The sequence below is a fragment of the Genypterus blacodes genome, unplaced genomic scaffold, assembly GCF_046128005.1.
Source record: "Genypterus blacodes isolate CSIRO-AG114 ecotype Tasmania unplaced genomic scaffold, CSIRO-AGI_Gbla_v1 ptg000072l_1, whole genome shotgun sequence".
Lineage (NCBI taxonomy): Eukaryota > Metazoa > Chordata > Actinopteri > Ophidiiformes > Ophidiidae > Genypterus > Genypterus blacodes.
In genome coordinates this window covers 1,688,221-1,699,417 of record NW_027466882.1, presented here as the reverse complement: position 1 = coordinate 1,699,417, position 11,197 = coordinate 1,688,221, and the positions used below count along the sequence as shown (strand labels likewise).

Genomic DNA, 11,197 nt, shown 5'->3' with positions numbered 1-11,197 from the left:
GAAACATTTCAACAGTGACAGTGGTGACAAATGTATTTCTCTCAACCCTCCACATGACTTTGTGCTTCATGTTTCTCTGGATCATAAACCTCCATCAGAGAAACAAGCAGACGTTCAACCTTTCTAAATGCTGCAGGATGGAGAAACACAAGCTAACATGAGAGAACCTCAGCCTCATCACACACACACACTGTAAACAGAAAACAGCTGATTACATCACATCATCAACATCCTGGACAGCAAAACACAACATATTTAGTGTTTCTCTCTGGATTAAATCTCAAATGATCACAGATTGAAACCTACAAATAAAACACGAAAAACAAAATCAATGTTGGAATAATTTGATCCTTAATTAGTTTAAAATCATTTTCCTTAAACATAATCTTAGTTTATAACGTGACATTCATGTTTAAACAAACTTAACCCATGAATAAAGTTGATCAAAGTCATAAAACTTCATTCATCTCAGTTCTCCTACAGTGAATAATGAAAAGTCTAACTCCACCACCAAAACAGAAAATCACAGAGAAATCTCAGCCTGACAGATTTTGAGCTCTTTGCTCTTTGCATCAGCAGCTTTTCCAACACTGAAATGTGGAAACAGTTTCTCAGTGAAAGTGTCTCTGTAAGTGTAGATGTGAGTTGCGTCTTCAGGGTTGTAGAAGGACACCTCCCCTCTGTCATAGTGCAGCTGGACTCTGATCCTCTGGAGACTCTTCTTCACTCTCACTGCCCCACCAAGTCCATCAGTGTATTTTCCACTACGATGAAACAAACACCAGAATCCATATTGTGGTGTAACATCCCTCTGCCCCTTCCTGTCAGCTGACTCTTTAACCAAACCAACAATCCAGTCAGGAAGGTCTCCCACCTCCACCTCCCAGCTGTGTTTCCCTGAGCTGAAGCCCTCAGAGCCCAGAACCTCAGCATATTTAGTGTGTCTCTCTGGATTATCAGGAAGCTGTTGGTGTGTGTCTCCATATCTCACACTGATCAGGTCATCAGACAGATAGAGCGATCTGGCTGCAGTGTTTGGGTCCAGAATGACAGGAGTGAAGGTGATGTTGTCCTTCATCTTGTCCCAGACTCTGAAGGACAGGTTGCCCAGGTGTTTGGCCACATCTATCAGGGCTCCTGAGAGCAGCTGTGGATCTGACAGTGAGCACTGGGATCTGGTTCTGCTCTGAGTGGCTTTGTAACTGCTGAGGAAGGACACGTTGTGTTTCTGCAGCTCTTCTTCAACAGCACAGATACTGTCTGAGAGAGAGGAGAGCTTCCCGTCAATCATCTTCATCTCTCTGGCCATAGCCTTCCCCTTCTGCTCCTCTTCCTCCCTCAGAGCTGCCAGTCTGGACTCCTCTTCCTCTTTCAGGAGCTGCTGGAGCTTGTTGAACTGGGCTCTGATCTGCTTCTCTGTGGACATCAGCTGCTTCTTGGAGTGTTGAAACATTTTATTGTATGTTTCTTTAGCTTCTTTGTATTTCTTCTTCTTGTCCTGCAGAGACTCTAAGTCAGATTCCAGTTGGTCCTTCAGCTCACTGACTGCTTGTTCTATAGGAACCACATTGTGCCTTTGATGGAGTGAGAACTCACAGACAGAACAAAAAGCTCTCTGCTCGTCCTTACAGAACAATTTGGGCTTTTCTTTATGTTTCCTACACACCAGCTCCTCTTCCTCCTCTTTCTCTTCTTTCTGAGTCTCAGATGGTCTTAACTTCAGTTTCCCAACAAAGGAGTCAGCAAGTTCCTTCAAAGTAAAGTTCACTCCGGTATTATCTTTTGATGATTTCCTTTTACAAATCGGACAGCTTTTGTTTTGAGCTTGTTTCCAGAATAGTTCCAGGCAGCTGGAACAGAAGCTGTGGTTGCAGCCCAGAGTCACAGGATCTCTGAACGTCTCTGTACACACATGACAGCTCAGGAAACCTTCAAGTAAAATTTTCTCTGCCATTTTCTCTGGTATCCAGATTGTCTATTTACTGCAAAACTCACCAAACTGAAGTTGTCCCAACGTTTTCTTTGAAGTCCTACAACACAAATGTCTTGTGAGCTCTCACTCCCTGTAATGGCGTCTCGGCTCTGTTCAGCGAAAACAAATACACTTTCATTTTCTCTGGTCTCTTATTCAGAAGTTATGCAATATAACAATGTGACCAGCAGATGGTGGTGACAGCACAACTTTCAGATTTTACCCTGTAAATGTCTTCTATCGCGCACTTCCCGGTGAAAATCACGGATCACTGTACTGTGATGTAAGGGACTAAACTGAATCTAAAGCTGTACTATGTAAGATTTGTACGTAAAAATACTGTCTTCTCTGCTTATTAAAGGAGCTGAGATCACAGACAACAAACACAAACAACATCCGAGCCACTGAGAATACAAACTGTAGAGTAATTAGATTGAACTAAATGGAAGTTGTTTTTCTTTGAACTTTGTGGGTTTATAAAGAGAGATGACGGCTCATGATGCAGAGTTTCATGTAAAGGTGTCAAAGGGTTGTGTGGTGGTTTAGTTTCACTCTCATTTTGTAATATGTTAGTTCACAAACACTGTTATTAAATACAGAGTCAACACAATGGAACGCTTGTTCACACAGTTGGGCTGTGTGTCAGTATGTGTTCATGTCTCTAGTCTGGGGTTTTCATTATCTCATTCCAGAATTGAGATGACTTAGACTCTCAAAATGTGTTAAACATATCACATTGTGGAGCTGTGCAGCCACAGAGCCTCACTTTGACGTGAGTGTGTCACTAACTACACTGGTGTTCCATCAGCTGCATTTGGACTTTAAACATGTTCTTTCCATTGTCAACTTCAGACGGATTGCAAGAAGTATCAAATTCTGTAATTTACGACAAAATCAGTCATAGACGCATCTAGGCACGCAATGTTTTGAAGTGTGGCGTTCATCAGTATGAACCATTGTGTGTAATATAGGCCTAAATGAGATCGGTTCATAAGTTGGATGTTCGTCCCACGGAAACTTCCCACTGAGAAGTTCAAACCTCATGTTCTGAGCTCCAAAATGGGTGAATCACCGTGGGAACTCAGCAAAAATGTGCACTTAACAATCCTCTCCAGCTTGGCTCAGTTGCACAGCTATCATGACTTTACCTGTGTGGACTAAACCAAGCTTAGCACATTCACACACAGACATAACACTGGCCCTGATAGATAAATATATATGTGGCATAAATAAATGCAACTCTAACATATGAATGTTTTTATTGTAGTTTGTCATAGTTTGTCAATATGAGCCTATACCTTTAGAAAGAAACCAAACCTCTTCAAAATTAGAAATGTCAATCATGGTTTCAAAAAGGTTCACCTGGAAATTGTTTGTTTGTTAGTTTCCCACAACGAGATGACGGCAGCGGTTAGCACAGCTGATGTTGCTTATTTGAAGGTTGTTTGCTGGACTTTTGCCTTTTCTTGCTGTTGGTTGAATACATACACAATGCTCCTGTTATAACTTTCACTCTAAACCTTCAAAGCTCAGCTGCAATGTTTGTAGCTGGAAATCTACAGCACATGCTTCAAACTTTTTTTCATTCCATATTTGTTGCTTTTCAAGATTTTATTTGAACTTCTGAAATTGCTTTCAGCGCTCCTCAGTGTGAGTCCTTCTTCCTGTTGTACTTCCCACCTCCCTTCCCCTCAAGTTTTTTCTTTCTCTGTCCACACCTGGGCGACAAAAACAGTGCCCTGGAAACACAGTATGTAAAGTTTGATGTCAAATCTATTATTATCGTTACTATATTAATGTTATTATTATATGATGTCATTTGTATAATTCAAATCTGATGCCAGTGGTACCTAGAGTTGATGAATTTTTTAAGTTTTTCTCTATCTTTTTAAGGAAGCATGATTTTGTCCCAATATTAACAGTGGCTGTTTTTTAGTGTGGTTATTAAGTGGAAAATTATATTGGCAGTTTTTGTAATTTGCTTCATGTATGTTATCTTTTACTGCACCCAAACTCATGGTCAACATTTCTTTTTTCTTTGGAAGGGGTGTGTTTCATGGATGTGAGTTGTGAGTGTAGAGCAGGGGTCTCCAACCTTTTTGCCTCTGAGAGCTACTTTGACAAAATAAAAGTGTCGGAGAGCTACTTGTGTTTTACATTATTCATAACATTTATCCACATGGCTGATTCTCCACCAAAACCAGCTGAATAAGCGTCTTTTGTGTAAACATTTACAAAATGTTGATATCCAACACTCAACACTCACATTTTGTATCAAAATGCACTTCAATTCAGGAACAGAAGCGTTTTTTTCTAGAGAGTGAGTGCTTGTGTGTGTGTTTGTGCTTTGCTTATTCAAAAGGAATGACTTTGTAGAACTGAAGGAACCTGTTTCTCCTGGGTGGGGCTGTTGGCTGCTCCTGCTGTTGCTAGACAACTGTTGGATATCAGTATGTTTGTAAATCAGTGTGTTTGTCTTCCATTGAAAATGACTAACAGAACAGGTCCTACTGTTGAGGCGTCCCTTGAACATGACACAGAAGTCCTGTTCCACCTGCTGACTTTCCTGTTTCCAACTCATTGTTTCTGAACGTTTAAGTTTTCTTCATTATCACTGAAAAGCTGAAACATGATACATTGGTCTTTTATTTATGAAGATAAGTTGATCTAATTTTACTGCCCGGCACTGCAGTACAATTGTCTTAGAACAGAGGTTCTCAAACTGTGGTGTGATTCAAAGTTTGAAATCTAGAAGAATGGAATCGCAACAAATTGCATGTATGGAAATGGAATCATGCAGACATTCCTAAATCTAATCATCTCAATAATTTCGAAATCTAATTTCATTATGATTTTCTTTTAATTGACAGAAAGCCACAACAAAATGTTTGAGCTTGTCTGAAAGAGCAGAAAGAGACTGTTTGCTTTGTCATCTGGTTCCTCACTTAAGGACAGTCCCTCCTCACATGGTGCAGTGGGTGTGTGCATACTTTTGTGTGTGTGTGTTTGTGTGTGAGAGTACATCCATGCTCTGAGTTTGTTAGGCATGTGTCATGTTAGAGGGGAAGGTTGGGAACAGAAGGCTTTATTTCAGAGGACACATCAGTCCTCTGCCTTCATCCCAGGACTGAACTGTTCTCATGATTTGATGTGATTTGTCATGATTTGTGTTTGGACTGTCATGCTCTGTGACCTGTGTTACACTTTGTGTGATACACGTGCTTGTGCCCGGGTCGTTGGGAATGAACTCATGGACTTCACAAAGCTGAAAACAGATTTTCCAGGTCCACTTTAACTTCCTTATGCACCATTGGCTGCCCTCACAGTCGTCTGGCAAACTCCTAGAGGACCTTCATGCCTTCCAATCACTACTTTCCTCTTTCTCCTCCTCTCTCTCTCTGCTGCTAAAGCTGCCTTCTTCTGCACGAAAATTCAAAGTCAAGTGGAGACGCGCATTGTTGCGTGCCTGGCAGACATCTCGGGGTGGATGTCGAGGCACCACCTGAAGCTCAACCTTGACAAGACTGAGATGGTGTTTCTCCCGGGGAAGGGCTGCCCGCACCAAGACCTGGCCATCACCATAGATGACTCCGTGGTGACGTCAACTCGGACTGCGAGGAATCTGGGTGTGACCCTGGACGACCAACTGTCGTTCTCGGCAAACATCGCATCAGTGACGCGCTCCTGCAGATTCCTCCTCTACAATATCCGGAGGATTCGCCCCTTCCTCACCGACAAGGCAGCGCAGGTGCTGATCCAGGCTCTTGTCATCTCCCGCCTGGACTACTGCAACTCCCTCCTTGCTGGCGCCCAGGCTTCCGCCATCAGACCTCTGGAGCTCGTCCAGAAAGCTGCTGCGCGTCTGGTGTTCAACCTCCCCAAGTTCTCCCACACAACTTGCCTTCTCCGTTCTCTACACTGGCTCCCTGTAGCTGCTCGCATCCAGTTTAAGGCTAGCCTACATGGCAGTGAAAGGAACAGCTCCTTCGTACCTCCAGGCTACGGTGAAGCCCTACACACCCGCCCGACCACTTGGCTCTGCTGCCTCCAGGCGGCTGGCTGCCCCGGCGCTCAGCGGCCCCTGCTTGCGATCGACACGGTCGCCGCTTTTCACTGTTCTGGCACCTCAGTGGTGAAATGATCCCACGACTGATGTCAGGACAGCTGAGTCGCTGCCCATCTTTTGCTGCAGGCTGAAAACCCATCTCTTCAAGAAACACTACCCAGATCCGCCCTCTTAGGACATCACCAATTTTGTCCTAGCTCTTCTGATGCACTTATTTGTTTTCTAATTTGTCCTTTTGACTCATTCATCTTGGTACCTAACTTATTGCACTTCTACTCTAGCTCTAGTTATGCTCTTAGCTGTTGGTTTTGGAAGGAAATGCACTTACGATTTCTTGTGACCTGAAGTTCTTTTATCTACCTTTGTTGAACGCACTTATTGGAAGTCGCTTTGGATCAAAGCCTCTGCTAAATGACCGTAATGAAATATAATGTAATCTTCATCAACATTAAATCCACAACTCATTCCATCCACTTTGAGGTCCTGTTGCCTAAACATGACAAATGGCCCTGCAGCCTGGTATTCATGCTTCCTGTGTCAAAGTGTGACTGATCATGACTGTAATGTGGAGCCTCACAGAGGAGCAGCACCCACTGGACTCCAGCTGCCACTGCTCCGGATGTAGATGAGTCAAGTACATACAGGACTTTCATTATAATGTAAAGTTTCCAACCAAGGAATGTAAAATATACTGACTGATGAAACTGAGACTTGTTTCTAAGCTTCATTCAGAGAACAAGAAATATGATCTCACACTCTGTTCACACTTTAATGAAAGGACATGTTGCATTATTTAATAACCTCATTTAACTTAACATCATTCTCAACACCTCTCCATGCTCTCTATGCATATACATTCTATACATTCTCCATTATTCCTTTGTTATGAGTTGTTGATGAAGAGGAACAGTGCTGTAATCACCACCACAGTCATTCCCCTCAGATAATCTGTTACTTGCACATTTATGAACGTCAGCAGCCAACCCAGGCCAGAAAACCTTTTAGATGTTGAATCTCTAGTTTAGTTTGTGTTTGTCTTTGCCCAGTATGAGCTCCTGCTGAGCTCTCCTCAAAGTCTTTACAGATGGAATGAGCCTCTTCTGTGCCTCAAACCTCTTTGGCTCTGATGACCTTCAGGACCTTTCACATAGAACAATGTGCCATTAAGAGATAAATATTCACATAAACTCATTTCAGTCACAGCGGCGACACCCTGAGGCATGTTGGTGTAACAGCAAGGTGACCCACTCTGCAGGCAGGAAATGAACCAGTACAGGTGAGACTCTTTCCACACTGTTGGACGCCTCCAAACTACTTTCCACTGGAGATGTTGCTTTGTTTTTACTCCCACTTTCCCATGTTTACATCACACACATGACCTGCAGCCACAGACAGCCGGAGAGACGCCAATGGGAACATTTGTCCTCAGCAGATATCAATTTTAAATGAAAGTATTGTTAATATGTTGAATATACTCTGTGAAATTATGAGTTTCTTTGGTAAGAAGCTGTATAAGAAGCAGGATGTATTGACGTGGTCCTGATGAGAGGAAACAACAGGTCAGTCTTCTAGTTGGTTGATTTCCCTTTAAAGCATCCATCATGGCAGCACGTCTCACTAACATTTGGAATGAAAATGTCAAAGCTGCAGTGACGGTTTCCTCTGCTGTGACTCTGTGCAGACAGCAAATGCAGATGTAGAAAGAAATCAGGGGAAACCTCCACAAATCAGCCAAAGCAAAGAAAAACACTGAGGAGCAGAGCAGCACACCTCCAGAGCAGCTGACAGGAAAGAAGGCGCTGCAGAGAGAGAATGAGCTGCAGCAGGGGGCGCAATCACACAGAGTAAAGCACCAACAGGGCAGCAGATGGACGGCAGACTGATGCTTTCATGTAGCTGCACAACAAGAGGAATTTAGTGTTTTAATACAGAATTAAGTGCAATATTTAGACAATTGGGATATATAGGAAAGTGAAAATCTAATCACTCAAAGCAATAATCATATTATAATCATATCATCTGCAGTAAAAAGGTTAAACACATAATGTTTACGTTTCCTTTAAAGGACTCTGGTTCATAAACAGAAGCTTATTTGTGTTTTCAATGATAGTTTCTCTATTTTCTATCAATGGAAGCAAAGTCTGAGCTCTTCTTGCTCCAGATGATCTTATGTACTGAACAAGCAGGAAACACAACGTTTCCATTTATAAGGACATTCAATCTGGATGCAAATGAATTGAAACCCTCCTGCAGTTTAAATGAAATGATCTTCATCTCTCCACTTTTCATCTTTTATAGCCAATATTGTGTTGTTGTTGTCATCCTGAGCTCAGTGAGGCTCTGCTGCCTTCAGTCACATGAAGCTTCACTGAGATGAGCTGCAGTGACTGTGGTCACTCTGAACCTGGGCCATCTTCTTCCTCCAGACACTCACTAAGCTGCACTGACAACACTGAGTCTGCTCCTCTTCGTCGTCTTTCACTCTTCCTCCTCGTCGCTCTGTTTCCAGCCTGATTCTCTGGTTTCTCTGCTGTGTCTCTCTCTTCTTCCCCTTTGTCTCCCTTTGGTCTGTATGATCATATTCATCCTCTAGTTCTCTGATTCTGCAGATTATTGCTCTGTTCTCTTCCGTGCTACACGTGTTTCTGCTACTTACACAAAATGTGTTAAGGTGTTATCTATAAAATGACAGTTTCAATAGAAAGTCAACGTCTCTGTGTGTTCACAGCAGATACGTTTGCACAACATGTTGCACTGTGTAACTATGGATACACACAGAAAAGAGATGATGAAAGAGATGATTTAATATTTGTGCACAGATCAAATGATTTCACTTCCATGAAACATTTCAACAGTGACAGTGGTGACAAATGTATTTCTCTCAACCCTCCACATGACTTTGTGCTTCATGTTTCTCTGGATCATAAACCTCCATCAGAGAAACAAGCAGACGTTCAACCTTTCTAAATGCTGCAGGATGGAGAAACACAAGCTAACATGAGAGAACCTCAGCATCATCACACACACACACTGTAAACAGAAAACAGCTGATTACATCACAACATCTTCATCCTGGACAGTAAAACACAACATATTTAGTGTTTCTCTCTGGATTAAATCTCAAAGGATCACAGATTGAAACCTACAAATAAGACACGAAAAACAAAATCAATGTTTAAATAATTTAATCCTTAATTAGTTTAAAATCATTTTCCTTAAACATAATCTTAGTTTATAACGTGACATTCATGTTTAAACATACTTAACCCATGAATAAAGTTGATCAAAGTCATAAAACTTCATTCATCTCAGTTCTCCTACAGTGAATAATGAAAAGTCTAACTCCACCACCAAAACAGAAAATCACAGAGAAATCTCAGCCTGACAGATTTTGAGCTCTTTGCTCTTTGCATCAGCAGCTTTCCATACAGCGAAATATGGAAACAGTTTCTCAGTGAAAGTGTCTCTGTGAGTGTAGATGTGAGTTGCGTCTTCAGGGTTGTAGAAGGACACCTTCCCCCTGTCATAGTCCAGCTGGACTCTGATCCTCTGGAGACTCTTCTTCACTCTCACTGTCCCACCAAGTCCATCACTGTAATTTCCACTACGATGAAACAAACACCAGAGTCCATATTCTGGTGAACCATGCCTCTCCCCCTTCCTGTCAGCTGACTCTTTAGCCAAACCCACAGTCCAGTCAGGATGGTCTCCCACCTCCACCTCCCAGCTGTGTTTCCCTGAGCTGAAGCCCTCAGAGCCCAGAACCTCAACATATTTAGTGTTTCTCTCTGGATTATCAGGAAGCTGTTGGTGGTGTGTGTCTCCATGTCTCACACTGATCAGGTCATCAGACAGATAGAGCCATTCGTTTGCAGTGTTTGGGTCCAGAATGACAGGAGTGAAGGTGATGTTGTCCTTCATCTTGTCCCAGACTCTGAAGGACAGGTTGCCCAGGTGTTTGGCCACATCTATCAGGGCTCCTGAGAGCAGCTGTGGATCTGACAGTGAGCACTGGGATCTGGTTCTGCTCTGAGTGGCTTTGTAACTGCTGAGGAAGGACACGTTGTGTTTCTGCAGCTCTTCTTCAACAGCACAGATACTGTCTGAGAGAGAGGAGAGCTTCTCCTCAATCATCTTCATCTCTCTGGCCATAGCGTTCCCCTTCTGCTCCTCTTCCTCCCTCAGAGCTGCCAGTCTGGACTCCTCTTCCTCTTTCAGGAGCTGCTGGAGCTTGTTGAACTGGGCTCTGATCTGCTTCTCTGTGGCCATCAGCTGCTTCTTGGAGTGTTCAATCATTTCATTGTATGTTTCTTTAGCTTCTCTGTATTTCTTCTTCTTGTCCTGCAGAGACTCTAAGTCAGATTCCAGTTGGTCCTTCAGCTCACTGACTGCTTGTTCTATAGGAACCACATTGTGACTTTGATGGAGTGAGAACTCACAGACAGAACACAAAGCTCTCTGCTCGTCCTTACAGAACAATTTGGGCTTTTCTTTATGTTTCCTACACACCAGCTCCTCTTCCTCCTCTTTCTCTTCTTTCTGAGTCTCAGATGGTCTTAACTTCAGTTTCCCAACAAAGGAGTCAGCAAGTTCCTTCAAAGTAAAGTTCACTTCTATTGTATCTTTTGATGATTTCCTTTTACAAATCGGACAGTTTTTGTTTTGAGCTTGTTTCCAGAATAGTTCCAGGCAGCTGGAACAGAAGCTGTGGTTGCAGCCCAGAGTCACAGGATCTCTGAACGTCTCTGTACACACATGACAGCTCAGGTAACTTTCCAAAAGAGCATTTTTCTCTGCCATTTTCTCTGGTATCCAGATTGTCTATTTACTGCAAAACTCACCAAATTGAAGTTGTCCCAACGTTGTTTTTGAAGTCCTTTGAATGTCTTGTGAGCTCTCACTCCCTGTAATGGCGTCTCGGCTCTGTTCAGCGACAACAAATTCACTTTCACTTTCTCTGGCCTCTTATTCAGAAGTTATGCAATATCACAATGTGACCAGCAGATGGTGGTGACAGCACAACTTTCAGATTTTACCCTGTAAATGTCTTCTATCGCGCACTTCCCGGTGAAAATCACGGATCACTGTACTGTGATGTAAGGGACTAAACTGAATTTAAAGCTGTACTATGTAAGATTTGTATGTAAAAATGCTGTCTT

The 11,197-nt window shown here is 42.7% G+C and overlaps 2 protein-coding genes across 2 annotated transcripts; both read right to left on the bottom strand.

Moving 5' to 3' along the window:
• Positions 1 to 237: 237 nt before the first annotated feature.
• LOC143005796 (zinc-binding protein A33-like) lies at positions 238 to 2,084 on the bottom strand. The gene has a single exon (XM_076157181.1). It carries the CDS (start codon positions 1,952 to 1,954, stop codon positions 524 to 526), a length of 1,431 nt encoding a protein of 476 aa, XP_076013296.1. The 5' UTR covers positions 1,955 to 2,084; the 3' UTR covers positions 238 to 523.
• Positions 2,085 to 8,843: 6,759 nt separating this feature from the next.
• On the bottom strand, positions 8,844 to 10,904 carry LOC143005795 (nuclear factor 7, brain-like). Its single transcript, XM_076157180.1, has one exon. The coding sequence runs from the start codon at positions 10,836 to 10,838 to the stop codon at positions 9,402 to 9,404; it is 1,437 nt and encodes a 478-aa protein (XP_076013295.1). The 5' UTR covers positions 10,839 to 10,904; the 3' UTR covers positions 8,844 to 9,401.
• Positions 10,905 to 11,197: the final 293 nt, after the last annotated feature.

What these genes read in the sequence shown, in the direction of transcription:
- LOC143005796 (XM_076157181.1), bottom strand. Translation starts at nt 1,954, where the DNA reads ATGGCAGAGAAAATTTTACTTGAAGGTTTCCTGAGCTGTCATGTGTGT.
- LOC143005795 (XM_076157180.1), bottom strand. Translation starts at nt 10,838, where the DNA reads ATGGCAGAGAAAAATGCTCTTTTGGAAAGTTACCTGAGCTGTCATGTG.